At 43.8% G+C, this 24,127-nt stretch overlaps 1 protein-coding gene across 3 annotated transcripts in view; it reads right to left on the reverse strand.

Moving 5' to 3' along the window:
- The window catches only part of NYAP2 (neuronal tyrosine-phosphorylated phosphoinositide-3-kinase adaptor 2), a 122,077-nt gene that overhangs the window by 21,074 nt on the left and 76,876 nt on the right, over nucleotides 1-24,127 (reverse strand). For all 3 annotated transcript variants that reach the window (XM_054175554.1, XM_054175553.1, XM_054175555.1), the window contains 2 exons: nucleotides 13,373-13,582; nucleotides 6,127-6,230 (listed from right to left, as the gene is read on the reverse strand). In XM_054175554.1, the coding sequence (XP_054031529.1) occupies nucleotides 6,127-6,230; nucleotides 13,373-13,582 (314 nt within the window). The remainder of the gene's footprint in view (nucleotides 1-6,126; nucleotides 6,231-13,372; nucleotides 13,583-24,127) is intronic.

Consider the following 24,127-nt stretch of genomic DNA (forward strand, 5'->3'; position numbering starts at 1 on the left):
ATGATGGACTCAATGCCCTCATCCTGATCATTAATAAAGATATTGAACAGGATAGGGCCCAGCACTGATCCCTGGGGGACACCACTAGTGCCTGGCCGCCAGCTGGCTGTGGCACCATTCACCACCACTCTCTGGGCTCGGCCCTCCAGCCAGTTCCTAACCCAGCACAGTGCTGCTGTCCAAGCTTGGCCAGGAGTTTGCTGTGGGGGACGGTGTCAAAGGCCTTGCTGAAGTCCAGGTAGACTACATGCACAGCCTGCCCCACATCCACCAGGCAGTCACCTGATCATAGAAAGAGATCAGGTAGGTCAGGCAGGACCTGCCCTTCCTAAACCCATGCTAGCTGAGCCTGATCCCTCGGCCATCCTGCAGGTGCTCTGTGATTGCCTCCAAGATGATCTTCTCTGTATCTCAATAATAAAAGCCCAACACATCGAAACCATGCTTTAAGAAAACCACTGACCTCCCTGAGCACCGGGTGAAGTCCCTGTACCTCCCGATCAGGCTTTGGTGGCTCCCAGGGCAGGGCTCTGCGCGCTGTCCCCGGCACTGCCAGGCCGCAGCCGGGCAGAGGGCGCGCGCCTCCGCCGCGTCCACCAGGCGGCGCCAAAAGATCGCCGAGCGGCGCCTGGCGGCGGCCCCGACACGAGCGGTGGGGTGGGCTGGGGGAGGCCAGAGAGGAGGGACACAAACCGCCACTTCCCAAGCAGAACACGGCTGCCCAAGGCGTCCCACCCGCTTCTCCACCTCAACTCGCTCCTGCCAGCTGCCGACCCTTTTATTGCATTTCCTCTCTCTTGTCCGGCTGAGGAGGGCAGTGGCGGAGCGGCTTTGGTGGACGCCGGCATCCAGCCAGGCTCAACAAGACACTAGACAACGACGCTGGAAAAGCCCCAGCTTCTTCCTATTAGGACTCTGCTAAGCTTGAGTTCCGTTTCCTTAAACCAGCTCCCTCAGTGAGGTCAAACACCAGAAACAAGAGTCAGGCCACCCACCACAGCGCCATTACAGGTTGCTGCTCTCTCTCTGAGCACTACGACCGAGTGCCACCATGAAGCCCGGCAGGAAGGAGGATGCAGCTTTACACGGGCACTGAGGGTGCCACTGTCCTCTTCAGGCACCTCTCATCATAAACCCCACAGATAACCTGCATTTTAACCCCAATTCAGACATCTCAGAACTTGGTAGGCTAGACCTCAGCTAACCACTACAGTTGGTCCCTTTACAAGTCTATTATTTATCTACCTAAATAAGAACATAAGGAGCCAACCTGGACCTTAAATTCTTGCCTATCAAATATACATAAACTATTGATGTATTCACATCCTTTGGGGCAAGGCAATAGTTACACAGTCAAGTCTGTTCTTCGAATGGAAGCCCTTCCCCTTTGGCTGCATTGTATTCAGAGAAATCATAAAGTGAGTGAAATCTCTTCTCATTTCTAGAAGGTAAAGGTTAGTCTGTCCATTGCATCGGCCTTCTGTGTCATGTGCACTGTTGGGATTGTCTGGGACGTGGGGGGGAGGGGAAATCCATTTCAGCCTGCTGGGGGCTTAAGTAGATACCAGGCAAGTAATGAGCTGAGTTGCATCTCTTTTTTTTAATGGGGAAAACAGCCACAAAAAGTCAGTGTTGATTATGATACATTTTCTAGCCTTTTTTTCATTCCTTAGATGCAAGTTGAAACTCCTTAATTCATAGCTGTCCATGTATCTTCATTCCATCTTCTAAGTCATTCCTATTAATCTCAGCATGGCTTCTGAATTTCACTTTGATCACCACTGCAAAGTTGAAATCTTCTTTCCTTTCTTAAATTGGAAATAGATATTGCTGCCCAATCCTTCTCACAAGAAGGCAGCAGACCTTGAGGCATGCAAACCTTCCGAATTAAGATAGCAAACCTCAAGGAGGCAGCAGTAAAGGACGCTGCTGTCATCCCACTGAAAAGCAAGTGACTACCAGGCAGCATGAAGAGGGGCTGCACATGTGCAGATAAGGTACAGAGTTTGGTGGAAATCTGCCTGAAAATAGTCTCTGCTTTGCAGAAGAGCTGAAATACCACACTGTAACCAACAGGAGTTTTGTTTTCAGAGGGTGTATTTTCCTTCAGGTTGTGGATCTTTGTCATAAAAATGCAGTGCTGTGCTGCGATGCAGCTTGATACCTGTGATTTTCCAGCATCTGTTACATCTCAATGAAAACCAACTTCACTTTGCAGATTTCCTTTGCAGCAAAAAAGTCTGGAGATAGTGACACTGGTTCTTTTATTGCTCAAACTGGAAACTGGTGAGATTTTGTTGTGCTGAGGACTGTTTCAGAAAAACCTGGTAGTGACCTCAAAATGATTTTATGTCCACTAAAAATAGGCATATGGGATGCTCTGCTCTCCAGGAGAGGGACTTCCACAGTGCAGGCTGTTTGAAATGTTTTCTTCTGTCAAGCTCAGTGCACATGTATCCTGGACATGACAGGGATTTTTGAATCCATCAATAGAGTACAATCCTTTGTTACTCTGAGGTGAAGATGCAGCGAATGACAGGATGCAGAAAAGCATTGCTGTGGTGCAGTGATACTCATGACTCCAAATCCTGCTGCTTTACATAAGTGAACAGTTTTGTTCACTGTGAGGACCCTCTGATATGACACAGCATTTAGCACTGGAGTGTGAAACACCTGACCGTGCCTGCTGCAGGAGGCTTAAGCACCAGCATAGAGGCTCCAGCAGTATGGGTAAGGAGTTACTTATTTGGGCATCTTAGACCATGTTTATTCCACAGTAAAATCCTCACAGGATGGCTAACTTCTAGCTGTCCACTTGGACAGCTACAAACTGCTGGTACTTCTTTTGACTTCCACGTTAAGGCCAAACTCTGATGGACTTTCACTATTACTAATTTTATTCACACCTTTCTTGTCTCTAAGATGTAATGTGCTGTACCTTCTAGCACACACTTCCATTCCCTGTCAGCTTTCTGCTAACACCAGAGAACATCACAAGACATGGCATTCTGTGACATCTAGAACCCTTCTCTGCTATTATCCTCTCTTTGGGATATTTCTATTGAGACCTGTATTTATGTAAAATAGCTATATGCCACTTCTGTAGAACAAATATACTCCATGCTTCTGACATATCACAGTTACAAGCTCTCCCCTTGACTTCCTTTGCTGCTTCCTTAATCTCTTAAACTTTGTTCTCACACAATCAGTAACCTCAGTTCCAAGATAAACTTGTATTTATTGAGTCAATTCACAACTTCATCCAAGGCTACTTCCTGCAGCCAGCTCTTTCAAAATGCCCTCACCACGTACTGGACCTAAGTATAGAACTGCCCGGCTCAGCCTGCTGGCAAGTGCTGGCTGGTGCCACACTACAGAACTGCAAAGTGTTCTCCATCAGAGCCCAGCCACATGATTAATCTTTGTTTGCAAGCTCCTTCTTTGTATACACAAGTGATCACTACAGTGCTTTCCATCAGCACACCATAAATATATTCTGTGAATACTAACTGGTTAATCCTCACAATTCCTGCACCAATAAACAAAGAAGAAAATAAAGCATAGGGGAGTTAAATGTCAACAGTTACATACTTAGTCAATATTTGATTAGAATGATAATTTAGGTTTCCTTAGATCAGAGCTATTTTTATTTACTAAGCATCCTCACCAATTCTTTGTACATATCTCTCTTGAGAGCTCAGCTGCAAATCTGACTTCCCCCCCCCCCCATTTCAAAAAACATCAGTCTGAGATCCATGAAGATTTGAGAAAAGTGCTAGGCAGCAACTTGCCCTTTCCTGCACCCTGTATCCCTGTGTGAATGTTAGCTGTGCCCATCTCATCAACAAAGAGGTGGATGGCAGGATGCATCTTCTGGGAAGTCTAAGTGCTGATTGGGACATGGTTGAGAAAACCACTATCAATACAATCAATAGCCACAGCTCAGAAAATGAATACCCTGTCTGCCACAGGTTCAGAATGGGCCAACAATCCAGCCATTTCCAAGCACATTTTATGTCTCTTAGATTGTTTGCACATTAGGATAGATTTAGTGTATAAAGTAAGGTTTGTGTCTACCATGGTGATAACAGGACTTCTGTCATTCTGCTGGAATCAGGGCCAAATCTGCACCTTTACAAAATTCTGTCATCATAATAAATGATACCTAGTAGATGGACAGTGAGAGATTGACAGCTTGAAGTGAAGATTTATGGAGAGAGAAAGCTTTTATTAGCTTTTCTTGCTTCTCATCAAGCCATGCCCATTCCATACATAATTCAATTAACAAGATCACCCTCTACAGTCACTTGAAAATTCCTCTTATCCTCTTTGTTCTTTTCTTCTGTATGAAGTGAGGTGGATTTTTCCTCCACAGTTTCAGTGAACCTTAGTTGCAGCTTCTAAGAGGCTCATTATCTCTTCTATCACATCAGCTTCTGCTTTCAAGGCTTATTGTTTAGTTCTTAATACAAACGGAGAGACTCAAATCCCTTCAAAACACCCAAGGTGCCTTTGCCACTGAGTAACCAGCAAGGCATCATGTCTCTTGTAAGACCCATTTAATCACAAATCATACACTACATGAACACTGGGACATTCAGAACCTTTGGAAGAACAATTACCCTAATTTCTTCCCTAGATGAAGGAACACTTGACATGGTATTTAAACGGGCTGTCATTTTGAATCTCCATTATGGATCTGATTTTCTTGTGTAAAATATGCTTTAGAAATGTGCCAGGCTCTGCATCCAGAAGTAACACACCAGCAGCAGTTTTGAAGGTTAAAGGATTTTAACCTGTAGGGACTCAGCTACCCAAATAGAACCTTGCTAAGAAGTACTTGAGTAAACCAGCCTTACCCTCCGGCCCCTACTTTGGTCAAGGCCCTCCACAAGCAGCTCACCAAGCTGCAAACAATTTGCATACGTGATTATTACAAAGCAGTCCTTGGGGAGTTTTCCACAGAAATCTCCCTGAGATTCCATAGGATTATGGAGAATCATTCCCTGAAAGCCCATCAAAAATTCCCCATCTAGTTTGTGTGTGCATACATATATGCACGTGCACAACTATGTATGTGTGTCTGTGTCTCTGTGCCTATGTGCCCCACACCCACAGAGTGACGTGTAGGCCCATGCACACGAGTGACGCCACGACAAAGTGCTCTCAGCTTGACAGAAGTCATTCACATCACGTTTAAATGAAACCTCTTCTCTCAATTGCTACTCTCAGCAGCTAGTTCTGTCAAACTAATAATAACAAGTCTGCACAGGAAAATGATACAATATCTGTATTAGCATATAAAATAAAGGTAAGTACAGGTTTCCCGTGTCTTTATTTCTTTTTCATTTTCTCACTGTTGGGAGAAACTTGCCAACCCCAGGCACTTTCATATCCTTCTCGAGGCTCTATGTGGTATTTTTCATTTTGAGGAGGATAAAAAAAGTGTCTCTGTTTAAGATTGGAGGCAGTGTTACGCCTCTGATGTGGTTTTCTGATTCCTAACAATACACAACAAATACAACCACAGCGGACTGCGTAATAGTCCTGTAAGCATTGCATGACCTGGCGCTGAAGAGAGTCCAGATGCCTTAACTGAACAAAGCAACTTACTGTGGGAGCAGTTTTCAGGACAGTGATAAATCAGAGTGTCATACAACCATGCATGGTGAGACAGGCACAAACATTAAAGTACAACTGGGCAGAAGTCAGGTATGTACAAGTCATTGACAAACAAGTGCTTCAGACAAGACATTTGAAAGAAATTTACATAAAAGAACAGATTAAATTTATCAAAGTTTGATAAATTTTAAAGACAGTAAAAAATACAGAGAAGGTGAAAAACTAAAAAACCAGGCCAAGTCATACAGTACAGCTTTACTACATTGATATTACAGAATGAAGACAGAAGAGGATACAAGGAGTTAAGAGCAAAGAAAATTCAGCTGGCTGTGGCCAGGGGAATTCCATTGCTGATGAGGGATGTGCACACACAGATGCACACACAGAAAAAAAAAGGCAAAACCCAAAGAAATCATTTACTGTAATAAATGACAGACAGAGAGGTGAGAGAGATTTGGCATGTTGCAGCACATGAAGTCATTCACGATTGGCTAACGATGGTACCTGGCTGGGCTGGAGATCGCTGCCTTGCCTGAGCGGAGTGACGGAGGGAGGAGGCACGCCCGACGTGGAGGCAGACCGGCCTAATCTGCAGCTCGCTTTAGGCTCTGCAAAAGAAGGGAGAGGAAAAGACACCAGGTGAGAGGAGGTGGCTTAATGCTGTGGTGAACTGCAACATGGTGGAGCCGGGATTCACCTGAAATGGAGGTTCCAGGCCTGGTTTATACTTAAAGTTTTGGGTGTTTGGCTGAATCATGAACAGAAGCATGAGGGACTTCATCTTGGAAAGCTAAGGGCAGCTGGCACATTCCACCACCCACCAGCAACATGGTGAAATGTGTCTGTCCAATCTCCCTGATGCTTTTTCATTGTCACCTTAAATGCTTATTTTTCTGGGCTGTTTCAGAATTCAGTGGGTATGGAGAAGAGCTTTCCACTTAAGCTCAAGCACTCAGACCAATGACAGCATCTGTATGGGTGACTATTCATCAACTAAATATTAATGGGTTGGTTAACATCCAGCTGGCAAAGCAGCAAAAATATTTCTGCTGCTCGAGGAATGCATTATTCAAGTCGCTCATTCCGAGTCAGTCTGTAAACATCCCACGAGTCAGCACAGCGGCAAGCAGGCAAGAAGAGCAGGCTGCTCTCCCCTGGAACCTTGCATTTTGTACAGAGTCTGTTTGCTTCTTTTGGACTTGGGCAGTTATTCTGCAGGTTTGATTAGATTTGGTTTAGTACTGTCTGTGCCAGATTTCTGACTGTTTCATTCAGTAATACAGATACGATAATGGATCTGTCTGTTCCCTTCTGGAATTTTGCTGGGGATTCAGAGAGGACAAGAGTTAGGGACTTCTGGTTGGTTTTGTCCCTACTGCTAAATAGAGACTCTGTTTTTGTTGTGACAAGCAGAATCGGGCACACAGCACATAAAAAACCCCTCCAAGGTACTGTCTGCTCTTCCTTCTGGATTGTTTTCTTTGCTTTGGGAAAGCAGAGAGAATGTCATCTCCAGTTTATATATCTGTGCAATAAGATTACCATTTTCTTGCCAAAGAGACTCCTTTCAACTGGCATCAAAGAAATAAAACCTATCACAGACAGATGAAGTATTACCTCCCTTATCTCCCTGTAATATATGTTACAGTATTGGGGAAACTATTGAGATTTTCATGGTGATCCCCACAAAAAGAGGTTTCAGGAATAGCTCCATTTAGCTTTTATTTACATTCAGGGTTATGCAGTGATGGGGAATGTTCTTTGGTTTTTAGTAGCCCTTCTGATTGTCTCAGTGGGAACAGTTTTACACCCAACAAATGCTCCATCCTACTGTAATTAGTGCTCTGAGGAACATCTTCACGCTGTGGGGAAAAAAATCCCCATTCATAGTGGTCTGTTGGATCCTGCTCTATACCTTGCACTGTGTTTAGGTTCCTCTGTGGACAGCTTATTTGCTCTGCTGAGGCTAACTGGACTTTGATCACTTCAAAACAACAATGAGCCCTTCAAATAATAGCTTCTGTTTGGGGCCATGAAACGAGTACTAAAAGGTATTATTTCATAATTATATCTACCTCCAGCCACTTTCAGTCCCTTTACCTCTTTATTTTTATGTTTTAAATGGTCATTTCGGTTCATCTGCAAGGTCTGCACATTGATACTGATTCTGACACTGGTTCTGGAGTGAAAACAGGGTTTCTTATTTACTGCTGAGAATCCTGAAGGAAGAACAATTTCTACCAGCAAGCTGTCCCAGTGCATAGGAAGATGAGACAGCAGGGTGGAAGACTGGCCTGTCTAAGCAGAAAGCTTTGGGTAGAACTCAGGAAGAAAAGGAAAGCCTACTGGCTATGGTAGGAGGGGCAGGCAACCCAGGAAGAGTAAAAGGCTCTTGCAAGGAGGAGAAAATCAGAAAGGCCAAAGTTCAACTAGAACTCAATCCAGCCAGTATCATCAAAGATAATTAAAAGAGCTTTTATAAGTATGTTAACAATAAAAGAAGACCTCGGGAGAACCTCCACTTGCCACTAGATGTAGGAGGGAAACTGGTGACCAATGACAAGGAAAACACTGAGCTGCTGAATGGCTACTTTGCCTCAGTAATTGCCAGCTGCTCCTTGAGACTTCAGCCCCTGGAACTGGAAGACAGGGATGGGGAGTAGTAAGCAGGCCCCACAACCCAGGAGGAAATGATCAATGACCTATTGTGCCACTTAGATGTGCACAGGTCTATAGGACCAGATGGGACCCACCCAAGGTTGCTTATGGAGCTGGCAGTATTACTGGACTCTCGGGTTTAATCTGGGTCCTGACAATGCTCTTAAGATTACACAAGGACACAATCAAGAAGACATGTCCTCACAATGCTGGTAAGGTTGCACATGGACACAACCAAGAAGACAGCCCCGATGGACAGCATTCATGATGAGAATCACAGAATCAAAACAAATTTTAGGCTGGAGAAGACCTTTAAGATCATTGAGTCCAACCCTTAACCCAACACTACCAAGTCTGCTGTTAACTATGTCTCCTAGCATCACATTTCAGATCTTCTAAATACTTCAGGGGCTGGTGACCTCACCACTTCCCTGGGCAGTCTATTCCAGGGCTTGACAACCCTTTCCGTGAAGAAATGTTTTCTAATGTCCAACCTAAATCTCCTCTGAAGGAACTGAATGCTGTTTCCTGACCCTCCAACAGATCAACACTCCCACCCAATTTGGTGTTGACTGTAAAGGTGCCTGAAGTGCCTTTGATCCCCTCCAAGTGGTTCCAGATTGTTGAAGATGTTAGAGAGAACTGGCCCCAGCAGTGAATTTAGGAGGGACTATCTCCCACAGAAAGGCAGGCTTTCCAACCGCAGATAGGACTGCTGCAAGCCTGTGCATTTAATGATGTATGTAATCACTCACAGAAAGGACTTGCTTTCCAAGAGCACAAGTGCTGTCATCACAGCTGAAGATGCAGAGGTTTAGCTGGTGCATTTGTGACAGGGGGTGGTGGTGGATTTTCTTCAATAAAGAGGAGTGCTGAAACATGACAAGGTTTTATGGAAATATTTCCAGCAGTTCTATACCAATGTGCTGTGGGTTTCTATATTCTCCAGAAATACAACAGCTCTGCACGATTGTTATTTTTGGGTCTTAACAGGAAGAGTTCTTTTATTCATCCAAGGAAGGCTTCATTCTGCCTATCCTAATCTTAATTCAAAATATACTCTGGCTGTCACTTACATTGGAGAAGCTTCTTATCCTGTCACAGTCTCTTCTTTGCACATGAAAAGAGAAATATTGCTTATTTGCTACAGCTGCCAAGAAGCACAGTTTGAATTCAACGAGGCAATGTGACAGGCTGAGAGTAATCACATGCAAAAAAGAAAAATAAAAGAAGAAGAAAAAAAAAAGAAAACATGCATACTGGAAAAATGAAGCACACCTATTAGCATCATACTGGCCTGGCTGGCTTGGTCTCCTAAAAAGAGATGAGGAAGCTGAAGCTAAAATATAACTTGAAATTATGAAACCTTAAGGCAGAATAAGTTATGTAACATTCTCTTACTTAAAGAAGTATTTAGGACTTCACCTGCAGAAGCCACTTAGTACTGCAACAGCACAGCAGCATGGAAAACTGGACCTTGTTCACAAAGGTCCACCAAACCTGTGGAACTCAGTGTTACAAGATATTTGCAGGTCAAAGACTTATCAGGTTCTCAAAGTCAGGTCCTGAGAAAAAACATGTTTGTATTGGAATCATGGAAACAGAGAATTGTTTCAATTGGAAGAGACCTTGAAGATCATCAAGTTCAACCATTATCTAGCTCTATCAAGTCTAGAGATAAACCATATCCCTCAGCACCACATCTCTGTGTCTTTTAAATACCTCCTGGGATGGCAGTTCAGCCACCTGCCTGGGGAGCTTGTTCCAGTGTTGAATAACCCTTTCAGTGCAAAAGTTTCTTCTAATATCCAATATAAACCTCCTCTGGTACAACTTGAGGCCATTTCCTCATGCCCTATTAGATGGAGTATGTTTTAATTAAAGTTTGCCCTGAACTGTCATATTTTAAGTCTATGTCAATGACTGAGGCAATAAGGTAAGGAATGATTATTTCCTACTGAGTGTTTCATCCTTAAAGTACTTCTCTGAAGCTTCTGGCATGGACTACTGTCAGTCCTGGGGCTCTGAATCAAAAGGACAGCTGTGCATTGTTGCAAAGAGCTGTAATGCTGCTGCAGAGCACAGCATGGACTTCCACAGCCAGGCTACACCTGCACCATGGAGGTCACAATTCTGCTTCATGGTACACTGCACCCACAGCTCCCAGCAATACTAATTTGGCTTTAGGGGACAGGCACTGCTATGGGAGAGCTTGTGTGTGGAGAACATGGGTGACAAGTGAAGGCAAGGTCTGGAAGCATTGTAGCCTGGGCTGGACCCTTTTCAGCAGGCTGTCTAGTAACAAACACCTCCAGCATTAAGTTGCTTTCCCTTGGAGAATCCTTGAGGATTTAGCAGTATAGCAATATTCCACTATTGCCTGCGAGGACAGCACAAAGTGCTGCCTTGCTGCTACTCCACCCCAGGCTTCACAGGCATTGCTCTACTCCTGAGGAGCTTGAAGCTCCCTAGTCCTTACTCCTGCAAACCCACAGTACTAGCCAGTAATCCAAAAGAAGGGTGAGCATTTACTGCCTTCCTGATTACCAGCAATACTTCCAGCTAGATACTGACAGGCTGGCTGAGGGGCAAGCTGGTGGTGTTTCAAATCCAGGACAGAAGAGAGTGAAGGATGTAAGACTTAAAAGGCAGTGAAGTGCCTGTCTCTAGCAGCAGGTGGCAACGTAAAATGCTGCATGGTTGCAGTTAGGAATAAAGTATCAACATTCCAGAAAACACTCCTCAGAGGGAGTGAAGAGTGCAGTGGTTCTCACAGCTTTCTGTTTCACAGGTCTCCTCTGGCTCTTCGCTGCAATTGCACTGACCTTCCTAACTGCCAGTTAGTGCACTCAAACCATCTACACCACTACAATTGCACAGAAAAGTCAGACATCAGAGACAGCAATACCCCTGTGCTCCTGACAGGCCAGCCTCATTTGAACAAAACAACCAGAAAGCTCCAGATTCAGTTTGGAGATGGCTCAGCACTGTCAAGGCCACACTGTGAGCACTGTGTTCAGTTTTGAGACCCTCACTACAAGAAACATTGAGGTGCTGGAGCAGGTCCAGAGAAGGGCAATGAAGCTGAGGAGTCTGGAGAACAGGTCTTCTGAGGAGCATCTGAGGGAACTGAGGTTATTTAGTCTGAAGAAGAGGAGGCTGAGGGGAGAACTTACTGCTTTCTACAATCACCTGGAAGAAGATTGTAGCAAGGTGGGTGTTTCTTCTCCCTAGTAACAAGTGATATGATGGCCTGAAGTTGCATCAGGAGATATTTAGATTGGATATTAAAGGAACCTTTTCCACTGAAAGGGTTATGAAACACTGGAATACATTCCCCAGGAAGGTGATCGAATCACCATCCCTGGAGTTGTTTAGAAGATGCAGGGATGTGGTGCTGAGGGCCCTGGTTTGGCACCAGACTTGGGAGAGTTAGATAATGGTTGCACTTGATGATCTTAATGGTCTTTTCCAACTGGATTCTTTGATTCATTGCCTCCCAACCTTACTAGTGGGTATAGAGATGAGGAGAATCCAGGAAAAAAAGCACTCTCACTCAGACCACTCCCATTCCTAATGAATCCATGCCTCAGCACAGCTGCCTGTCCAGCAGACATGAGAAGTGCTCTCACATAACTTATTTTTTACAGCACAGCAATTCAGCCCCATTTTCTTTCAGTCATTGCAACACTGCCCTAATAAATGCCTGTAGCAATGTGAACCAGGAGGCAGACAGCAAGCTGTGGGGTTTCAAAGACATGTCTGCACACACATTCAGAAAAAAGTAGTTTCTTTTCTTTTTTTTTTTTCTCTTATCTATGATGGAAATAGAGCAGCAGCAGCAACAACCACCACCATACTGAGGGCTTTTATTTGGTCCTGGGGTAAATCCAAGGTCGAAATTCCTAGCACAGAATTCCTGTATCTCCTATACTCCAGGAAGCATTTGTATCCACACAGATGCATTCTGTTACAGTTCTGATTTAATTGCAGAGGTAAATGTTGCAGTTCATGCTCAAGTTCACCAAGGGGAACTGTGTACAGCACTTTGAAGGCAGTGCCCCCAGCCAAAAGTAAAACATGTTGCTCAGGCAACAGCTAGAGACACAGGGGAAAAAACAGTCACAGCAGATGAGAAGCAATATTCATCAAATGAAATGTCATAAAAACAGTGGGGAAAGAACAATCATAATCAGCTCTCAGATTTTAATCATAAAAGAGAAAAAAAACAAACCCAAAGGAGTAAAATTTCAGCCAATAAAATGTTTCCATAATTTCTCCTTGACAATCCCAGCTATGTAAGACAAAGTCCTAGTTAACCAAATCAAGGCGTGATTCAACAACTATTACAGTTTGCTGATGCCAGATGAAGGCTGGGCCAACATGTTTTGTCTGCTCTTGGTGATCAACCAACTCTAAAATAAAACTGATGGGGGAAGGTTGGGCAGAAGTGCTACATTTTGCTAAGAATTTACTCTTATTTTCATTTCTCTTCCATTCTGCTCTGTACTGTCATCTTGCAGAACTAAAAAAGTTGGTTCTCATCTCTGGTCCAATGATCAGATGTGGTACCTTGAAACTAGGCCTTTTACCTGTATTAACACAGATAATGCTCTAATACACTGGGAACAGGCTTTTTGACCAAGCTTTGAGCCAACCTGAAAATTTCCTACCTTCCAGGATGCTTTGTGAGAACAGGAAAGTAACAAAAGGCATTAACTCCCAAATAAGCTGCACTGGTGTAATGAGATCTGGCAAAAAAGGTCACTTTTGCTGCCCCAAGAAGGGCTGCTTGGGGGATCTGTAGCAAGACAAGCTGGAATACATGACTGCTGCAAATGATGCATGCCATCAGCAGAGCCTGTTCAAGTTAAGGACTGGTGGCATTTCCAGCACTGCAGAGAAAATGGGAATCCTGAGGGAAGGAAACTGCTCCACAGAAGGCATTGATGCTCTGGGTGAGGGGCAAGCATCTCTTGTAGGTGGGCACTAAATGCCCAGCAGATCTCTTACCTAAATCTGTGTATATTTAGAGATCCTTGAGCTCACAAGGACATTCATGAGATCTTCCCTGCTCTCCTACTTGATGTACCTGAGCTGTTGCTTCCGGCCAGCATAGTTGGACTGACAGAGGATCTTCCCAGCCTGCTGGACACCACTGGTGGGCCTGGTGTTCCATCCCATTCCTGAGCTTTCCCTGGCTCCCTGGAGGAAGCTGTTCCATGATGGCCTCTCTCTTTGTTTTCCAGCTTTGGTAGTGGTTCGGTGCTGTGACTTCTGATCTTCAGCTCATCTAGGGGTTCTACAAAACACAAAGGTATGTTTTGTTATGGAGTGTCTGCCAATTACCAACATCATACAACAGTCACATAACAATCTTTAGCAAGTCATGTAAAGAGGATTCTGTGACATTTCATGTGAAAAAATCCTGCAAAATTCAAACCTCTTCCTCTTTTAGGTCACTTACCTCCTTCAACGTATGCAAAAACGACCCTGGAATGAAAATCCAAACTGTTTCCCCTTGTTGGTAACCCCAGCAGAGTACAAAGTTCAGGAGCAGTCAGTATGACATCTGCCTTTTGGGGAGCTCTGCTACACATTGTCTGTGACACAGCTCTGTCTGTGGTGGCACATAGAGAGTCACGTAGAGAGATGCAGAACCCACATTGTAACTAGACAACCATTTCAGTTCTCAACAAAAATGCCCTTATATATAATATTTATTTTTTCCTACCCAAAATAATGATGGTGCTTTTTCACAGATCAGGTACACACAATCATATCTGATTTTATTTTCTTTACACCAGTAACATTCACTTCTTTAAGACATTACTTATCTGGGGAAAGAAAGATACCAACAGAGTTAGGAAATTCCTTGGAAATGCACCCAAATCTCTCTCCCATCTCTCCAGGATGCTGTCTGGATTGCAGCTCTTCCTTTCCAAGCAAGACAAAAGCCAAAAGAACAGAATACTTTAAAGAAATCAGCATCTTAAATGCATCATTTGATAGGTTTAATTTGATGTCATTGGGCTGCCACTAGAAATGTGTGATTACCTTGGTGAGAACCTTCTCTGCGGGTGCCTCATTGACACCACTTCACTGCCACCCCTTGAAATTCCACACGCTGCTGCAGCCAGCTTGTGTTTCAGTGGAAACACTTTGGTTGAGAGTGGAGCTCAGGATTTATCCACTTCAGTTTACTTAACGGAGAAGCATTTGTACTTGTTGCCTGATAAAAATGATTTGTGTGTTCTTAGTTCTATTATCAGCTGAATCAAAGCACAGCAGATCTCTGCAACCAGCTGGGAACTAGGGAAATATTCAGACTAAATAAAGATTTGGCTTATAGTCTGCTTCTTTATAAGGTGTAGAAAATCAGTTTTCAGCTGGCTGTCTAGACTTTGTAAATTTACATTCCACTATCCCTTCTTGGGGATTTTCAGTCAGTTTATCTGAAAAGTAATATATTCTAAAAATGAAAAGCAGATTGGATCAGATGACAATGTCATGCAACCCATCACAGAGCCCGAACCATTATTATTTGGTGATCACTATCGCTAACATTGACACACAGTCAGGAGAACGACGTGTCGGTGGTTTGGATCATTTGCTGCAATGTGACTTTGCTGGTCACTTGTGACTACATTAAAAAGTGAAAAAAGTCATTTAATGCCTCACTTTTTCTCAGATATTTTGGGAGAATTGTAGACTAATCTCTGCTTCCTTAATAAATATCAATGAGAACCCAATTACAGCGCTGGTTTTGGCACAGCTGAAAGAGAATCTCACAGAATCTTAGCATGATGGGCTTTGGAAGTGACTTCTGGAGATCATCTAGTCCAACCCCCCTGCCAAAGCAGGGTCAAGCACAGCAGGTGGCCCAGGATCACAATAGCCAGGCATGTTTGGAATCTCTCTAGAGGAGAAGGCTCGACAACCTCTCTGAGTAGCCTGGTCCAGGGCTCCAGCATCCTCACAGCAAAGAAGTTTTTCCTCCTGTTCAGATTGAACTTCCTGGGTTCCAGTTTGTGCCCGTTGCACTTTTCCATCACTGAACAACACTGAGAAGAGTCTGGTCCCATTCTTCTGACCCCACTCTTTAGATACTAATTAACAATGAGAAGATTCCCTTCCCAGTCTTCTCCAGGCTAAATAGCCCCGAGTCTCTCAGCCTTTTCTTGTCAGAAAGATGCTCCAGTCGCCTCAGCATCTTTGGAGCCTCCTCTCAACTCTCTTCAGTAGTTCCCTATCTTTCTTGAACTGGGGAGCCCAGAACTGGGCCTCACCAGGGCAGAACAGAGGGCTGGAGGAGAACCTCCCTTGATCTGTTGGCCACACTCAGTGCACCCCCAGGAGACCACTGGCCTTCATTGCCCCAAGAGCACATTGCTGCCTCATGATGAACTTATCCAGCAGCACTCCCAGCACATTCTCTGTGGAGAAGGTCAGATCCTAGCCAGTAGATGCAGGTGGTTATTCCTCCTCAGGTACAGAACTCTACACCTGCCCTTGTTGAATTTCATGAGGTTGCCCTCACTGTTAGATTTCTCTTCAACCTGTCCTCAATTCTAACATGAATATAACAGCCCCAGAAATGCAGAACACTTGCCTCCCAAGGCACAGCACGTCACTGGGACCTTCTGTTGATAGCCCAGTCACTTGGCTCCCATTTCCATACTGGCAGCTCCTCTCTGCTGCAAATGCAGCTCCATGGAGCAAGCTTAGTGGTCCAAATAACTGTCTCTCATAAAAGCTCCATTTTTTTGCCCCTACAGTCAAGCACAAGGAGTTGGAAGAAAGCAGAACACACATGTGGCTTCCAGCTATGGCTACCTGAGAGTCAGTGACCTTATCATTGGCAGAAAATCAAACCAGATTGTCTTAAAGAGGGCAAGCATTTGTAAAAGCTGCAGCAGGATTTAAATATCCACTTTGTCCACATTGATCCCACACTGAAAGCAAGAACCAGCCACATATATATTCTGCTGAAAGGTAACAGTGGCTGCTGCACAGCTTTTTGCCTTATGTTTTAGTTGAGAAGTGCAGAAACAGCTGTGATCTAAGTTACCTCATGCTGTTGAAAACCTCAATTTGGAGTTAGGAGATACTGAAGCTCAGCATTAATGTTAGGAACTCACTCAGTCATCTGATGGCCACAGGCAAATCTTTTCACAGTCAAGCACTGTATTTTGAAAGCTGAAATTATTATGGAAAGTATCTTTATTGTTCAATAATTCCTAAGCCAAAATAGGACATAAAAATGTAAATTCCAAGAAATAATTCACTGCTTTAAATATTTATGGATACAGTTGGTTGAACTGCCATAAAGGCATTCAAGTGTTTCAAGCACTTGCAGGTGTCATCGTGTTTCAATATTCAAAGATGTGCATTTTTCTGCTTTCTCCTGAATCTCAGGCTTTTCCACTTCAAGAGCAAGATGGGCTCTAAAAATCTCTTCCAGAGAACATATTTTACCATTCTCCCCTTGTGAAAGTTTCCCCAATAGGTGCTGCTGGGAAAGGCTGGCACTGAACTGTGGCAGCGGAAAGCTTGTGAATGCTACCATGTTAGTCAGGTATGGCTTGTACTGCTGCAGACTGCAAAGCACAGCTACAGAAAACATCTCACCTGAGCAGCTATCACTCACATGAATCTGTAGGCTGTGGCCAGTCTGCCCCTCTGCTCTTAAGCACAAATTAATCACAGATCCTGGTGTATCCTTAGTGCAACCTCAAGCTATAAACGGCAAAACCTTTATTACAGCTCAGGGTTTGGGGGAAGAAGAGCGATTGTTTTGAGGAGCTTAAAAGCAGGGTTGCTGTCTGCCATCTCTCCTAGCTGTGAGCTGAAATGTGCATTATTCATTTACTCTTCCTTCTGTGTGTTTATTATAAACCTAAATAAATAATCCATTACTTTGGGTAGCGCTGGTTTACTGTAGGAAGCTGATGGTCTCACTCACAGGGTCTGAGCTTTAGTGTATGCATAAGGGAGTGAAGCAAAACAAGTCACTTGAAATGGGGTTTAGATGTGATTCAGAGCTCCTGATCTCCACCCCTGTGTATCAGACCTCACCTTGTAGGACTGCAAGTTGGGTATGAACCTGTCTGATGGAAAAGGAGCAGAGCATCTCCACGGCACAGCTGGAGGGGTGTGATGTGGGATTCAGCTGCAGCCAGTATGCATGTATGATGATGGGAGTTACCAGGGACATATCCCAGGCTCTAGTTTATGCCCTCATACCTGGAGCAGAGGTGCTGAGCTGCAGCAGCACTGCTCTGCGAGCCAGAGTGATGACCAGAGAACAGGCACAGCTCCACCAGTGTCCCCTGCAAACTGCCAGCACCACAACTGCATGCCCACCTCAGACTGACCACTTCCATGAGCATCAGATGTGCAGCAATAGTGCACCCTTGAGGGAAACACAGCTTCTACTTTCTGCACACCAGGGATTTTTATTCACCTTTATTAAGCTTTTAAAAATCAGAGCTGCCTTTCAACAGCTTTCTGGATGTGTGACTCTGATCTGCACAGCTGTAAATTTACCCCAACCTCTCCCAAAGAAAACTAATAGGCTATTCATCCCACAAGCAAGAAACAGGGATAATGCTCAGTACTTGAGCCATTTTCCCTCCAAAACAGGATTGTGTTATACTGGCAGTGAAAGCCATGTCCTCATCTTTATTAACTATGGTGGTTTGACTGTTCTGACTTCATCTGCCTACTAATTAAGCAGAAGTTTGCTTTGCATATCAATTTTTAATACCCCTTTTCTACAGTTAAGTGTGAGTTGCAGCAGCCAGCTTGTTGAATTAAAAGCAGCTCTGACCTAGTTCCATGCAAAATCAATAGAGAGCCAGAAAGAGTCTCATAAACTATCTAATAGTTAAGGAGACATGGCTGAAATGCTTCTCAGTGTTCACTGAGCACATGGTTCTGTGAGCAGCCTAGGGTTCAGTCTGGTTTATAGGGTGAAATCTGGTGATCACAGCATCCTGCTGAGACCTGCAAAGACCAGCTCTGTCTGCTGCAGGCAGCAAAGGGAGGGGAATGGGGCCCTCTGAGGAAATAATGTGCTTGGTTGGTTTGCCATGGCTGGTGCAAGGCTGCTAGGTGGGCAACCCATGGCTAGGAAAACAAGATAGGAAAATTCCATACTGCAATTTATTGAAGACTAAGAAAAGAAGGGATACATTTATACCAAAAGATTGTTATAATATAGATGTTATACTAGTGGTGTCCCCCAGGGATCAGTGTGTCACATCTTAATTGGTCATTTTCTACTGGCATGTGTGTAGCTAAGGCATACAATAGGTCAAAATAATAAAACAATATTTTAACACATCCAACCAAATTCTGCCTAGTTTCTCTCCTTCAGTTACGAGGTGTTTACATTCCCCTCAGAGTCAAAGACAAAACATAGCTTTCTCTAATTTGAGCAAAGGCAAATCCTCCCTATAGCCTTCCAAAGCTATCTGAAAACTACCTCTTCCCACAAAGATCATCCAAAGCTTTAGAATAGAGAAAACAAAATAAGATGAAAACTATAAGCGTTAGAATCTGGAAGGAGGAGAGAGGAAAATAAGAGGGGAGGTGCAGAGTACAATTAAGAAGACTTGACTGCTTTCCTCCCCAAACCTCTTCATTTTTCTGCACACTCACTCTGTTGAGTTACTTTACTATGCAGCCTTCACGTTTGGATGAGGAAACATTGGTTTGATGGGCACTGCACATGTCCTAGCACCATACCACAAGAAACCAGAAAGCAAGGGTGAGCCAGAGCAGCTGAAATATACAGACGCTACAAAAACTGTTTCTGTAGGAGGTTCACGACCCTGAGTTTCAAAGCTTCACTTCAAAAATATCAACCTTGCCTAGAAGTGCTGACACTATTAAACTTGTCAACATCTTTTTGGTCAAGTTCTCTGCTGAAAACCAGCCTTTCAACTGTATCAGCAGTTTGAATGCGGGGGTTTTCTATTCTCTGACCACCTCCATTTCTTCTCAAGTGCATGACTTCACCTGGATTTGGTAGCAAGCAAGAATCTGTTGTTAGACAGTGATGGAAACTGGTTGTGAAAGCTTGTGACAGAAACTCACTCTTCTACTTTCATACATTTAAAAACCCAAACAATTAGAAAGTTGGAGTCATAATCAGTTCTTTCCTGACTATTTTCTCTGTGTTTTGACTACCTTTATGAAAAGCATTTTTATAGCTGCTTTGCTCTTTGACTCCATTAGGGAATGAGAAAATTTGCCTTTCTTTATTAGAACAGATGGTCCATGTGTACAGCTCCCCTTTTACCAATCAAAGCAATCTTGATATTGACTTAACACTGGCCCAAACTGGCCTTTGCTTTCAGTTTCCCAAAGCCAGACACAAGTGTACAGGCCGTGCCAAGCCTAGCTGAGTCAGGGTCCTAGGCACTGTTTCCTCTGTGAACACTGAAGGTTTCTCCTCATTACAGAATCAACCCTGTATGTCCTTCAACCTTCTTATACTTTTTATCAGAATCAATAATTTCATGCCCTTGCCACTTTGCAGTCAGAGGTTTCATTTTGTGAACTGGTTCTACTCTTGCTAGCTAAGCCAGGGTTACTGTTAAGGCATGACAGCACCAGCTTCAGATCCTGAGGAATTAAGTGGAGCTGCAGATGGCCTTACACAGCCCCAGATGATGTCTGTTCTTGCAAGATGTGGCTATTACTGCTCTCAGAAGCATGCAGAGCAGCTAGTGTGGCTGGCACAAGTGTCTCTGTGTTCCAGCATGTATAGATTAAATACAAATCATGCCAACATTGCCCAAGCAGTAAAATCGCTATAGATGGCCTGAAAGAGGGTACTTTTTGAGTTAGAGAATTGAACACACAGCTTCTCTCCTTCACATGAATAGCTGGAAGAACAATAGTTCTCCTTACTCACTCCTAAGTGCCAGATTAAGTGCTAATTACATGTTACTGTTTTAACCAAAAAGTAATTATTAGGGATGGATAATTCTGTTGTGAGGAGTAAAAGTAACCTTCATCTTCACATCACAGCCGATGTAAATGAACCTAATTTTTTAATACGCATTATTATCCTGACAATTTTTCCCCCAGTGCTCCTGTACCGCTCCCCTTACCTGCACCCAGCATGTTTATACACCCTGACAGCCTCATGGCTCAATATTTGAATCAATGTCACACACATAACCCAAATAAAGCTTTTGATCTGGTTGATTTCTTTTGTTACTGATGGGCCTTTGGAAGGTCCAGAGGAACCTTCAGGAGAAGCACATCCACATTCTCTCAGTTAAGAGCCTACACATTTTTATCAGAGCATTACAGGAAGATTAGACAATGCACTGATGATAATGTGTAGTATATCAGGAGGTTATACCCAGTTTTTTCATAGTCTGTGTATAATTCACAGTGACATTCTGGATACCCAGGTACCTTGGTTTGAAAACCAGTCAAAAACAAAAGAGAGGACCTCTCCTGCCATCATTTATCATGGCATCCCCTGAAATACATCTTATTGTATACTTCAAGGAGCTTTGGATAGGTTGTTTGATGATGAGGTGTAAGAACTGGCCTCACTCTGCCAGGAATCAAATCAGACAGACCAGGAAAGACAAGGTTTTTAAAAACTGATACATAAACCACTTCTCAGTCTGTGTTCCCCAGCTCAGGAAGGTAAAGGAATTTAAAACCCAACCAACCAACCACAAGAGGAGAAATAGCAGTCAGTACTACAGGATTTTAGAATGGAGGGAGGAAACCTTGTCCTTTCTTTATTCCATCCAAAGTTCCTACCATCTTCTTTTAAAATCACAGAGCTTCTAGGGCCAGAGCTGTGTCACTGTAAGCACAGATAAGGCATTTAATTAAACTCCATCTCTTGCCAAGACGCACCGACGGCAGCTCAAGAGATCAGGAAACCAGACTTCAGATCATAAGCCAGCATGTAAAAGACTTTCATGTAACAATGATTTTGAGCAGCTCCTCTGGCTATGATGTAGGTATTCCTGTTTCTGGGGGAAAAAAAGGTAGATTTTTTGTTTAGCTCATGGGGAAACTGTTGTATTCTGCTCTCTTGGAAACTTGCACAGTATTTCACCCTCCTAAAGCTCCAAGTGCTTGGTGCAGAAGTGGTGGAGTGAGCTGGGGAATTTTGTTTATTTCTGCTAAACAAAACTGTGATGTATTTTAAACAGACTTATCTCTATGTACCCACTTGTGGAACATGTCCAAGTGCTTTATGAACATCATGCTTCTTAAAATCAAACACCACAAATGTGAGCCTTCTTACTATCAGTCTCTGGTTTTAGGATTTAAGGAGCAAAAATGCATTGGGATCCTAACACAAGAAAACATCTGATTCTTAGAAAAGACACAATTCAGGGTCCAGTGTCTGGTTGTAAAGAAAAGCTCTAAAAGATCTAGCCTTGAAACAGGAGCCTCTACTGCCAAAGCCAAAGGTGTCAGAAGCACCAGCTGGTCCCATCTGAGAGCCATTGCTCCAGGCAGCCAAGAAAGGCAGCACACAAATAGATGGTGGTGTGCCTACTACAGTCTCCAGGCACTGCTTTCATCCACATTCTCATGGAGTTGATTTCTCCCTTTCACAAAGCCAAGATCCCAGGTATCTTCCAACATCTGAACTGCAACTCCTGTGTAAACCTTCCAACTCTCCAATGGCTGCAACACATGGTAGTAAGATTCCCTCCAAAAGTTCTCTGAAGACAGCTGACACCAGCAAGATGCTCCGTATCATTTTGAAGCAACTTATCTCCAAGTGACACCAGTTAGAGGTAATCATACAAGCCCCTAACAGCTCTAATGGCTGTACACATCTCCCTCTTCAATCCCACCATACACTCTTGTAGCAGACAGAAGCAAAGCACAAACTCTATCAAATCCAGCATGGATATGGATGAGTGTGGGTTGACAGTCACAGCTGCCACCCACCAGGCATGTTTCCTCACCTTGGCAATGCCATCCTGGCTGGTTCCATTCCGCATGGCTGAAGCAGCATCCTGAGGAGAGGTTACCTCAATAAAACCACACCATTCCTTTAAATCAGTGTTGCTCCATTTCTATCCTCTTTTTTATGTTCCTTAGCTCTCACAAGAGGAGCATGCAGACAGCCTACACCAATCCCACCTTCCCCAAAAGACAAGGAGAATTATGAAATTGTACTCAGCCTTTTTGCTGAAGGTAATATATGCTTATGGGAAACACCATCAGATGAAGCACTTCTTACCATTATCACTGAACACCCATAAACTGCTCATAAATTATGAGGTCCTATTAGAAACAAGATGACAAAACCCTCTCAATTCACTGTCCTGCTGCATGCCTACACCACTCTGAACACAAGCTGCTGTAGTCACCAAAGACACATTCATTTCTTTGAAGCCAGAGACATGGATGGTGTAAAGTGGAGTAGCTTTCCTGATTTCACAGCAGCAGTGGTGATTTACAAGTGCTGAGGATTTGGCCTAAAGGTCAAGACATTTCTCTGGCTTAGAAAGCTCTGTGCAGGGGGAGGGGGGAAATTAAAAAATCAATGGCACTTAAAACTCCAAACCTATTATCATTACCCATGTCCTTAAGTGCAGCACATGCTACTTTGCTTATTCACAGCAGTGAAGGAGGTGCTTGGAAGAGAATTTAAGGCATTTTTTCCCTTTCTTTTTAGCAACAGAAAACTCACATCCTTCTGTACATCAAGTCCCATGAGAAAATGTCCTTTTCAGTCCTTTACCTGAAAACGACTTTTACTTTGAATCTGAACAAAAAGGAAATGGCTTTATCCCTGCCGATTTTTCTTTCTCGCCTCTTACAAGTTTATCTCTTCTTCATAAAGAGAAAGGCTGATTAAATTGCTAACCAGAAATTCTATCAAGCAGTCAAGCAATATAAACAGAAGGACTAAAAAAATCCACATAGACAATCAGAGATGGCAGCTGCTTCCAGAAAAACCTGAGCAATTATTTATGAAATTATGTCTTCTTCAATGCCTCTGCACACCGCCACAGTCCTGGGAGGAGCTGGTTTGCTGATGAGCCTAAATTGCTGAATTAGAAGAGGAGACAGTGTCGTGGTACCAATTAGCAAAAGCATTGTGGATCACCTCAAAAGGCATATTTTCTGGTAAAATGACATTCCTTCAGCTGAAGAGTGGAAGGGACATCCCACCCAGCAGTGACTTGAAATGCCTTTAAAATGTATCCACTCTCTTGTGTGAAAGCAGCAAGACAACAAAGAGCAGAGCATGTATTTCAATCAAGGAGCAGCTCCCTACCGATTTATCCACTTGAAACAAGTCCTCGATCCTGGAGGTGCTCTTGCTGCCAGGAAAGATCTAAGTTACTGGCTTGTCATGCCAAACGGGGCAGCGATGGCATGGCTATGGCAGGGGACTGGCACCTGGGGATGTGCAAGCTGCCATGCATCCTTCACAGATCTCTTTTGTGTACCTCTGCTTCTCAGCATACTCTTTCCCATGTAAACCCAGGTGTCATGTTTCTTTCCTGCCTTTTGCTGCTTAGCTACAGGACCTTACTGTCACATTATGATTTCTCTTCAGTTATTGCCTGTGATTGTTGATTGGGGAACACAAAGGAGCTTAAATAAGCAAGAGGCTCCAGCTGGCCAGGCTGGCTGATATGGATGAGAAAATTTAGTCCAGTTCTCACCTCTTTTAAACCACAGTAGCTAAGGATTGCTGGTGAAGGGCAACAACAGGTATGGCTGAAGCAGCACCCAAGGCCACCTCTAACCTCTAAGGACTGATGTTATCTTTCACAGGGCTCTGCCAGCTGTTAGAGCACACAATTGGAATAGAATAGAATAAACC

Source organism: Dryobates pubescens, chromosome 32, assembly GCF_014839835.1.
Source record: "Dryobates pubescens isolate bDryPub1 chromosome 32, bDryPub1.pri, whole genome shotgun sequence".
Classification (NCBI taxonomy): Eukaryota; Metazoa; Chordata; class Aves; order Piciformes; family Picidae; genus Dryobates; species Dryobates pubescens.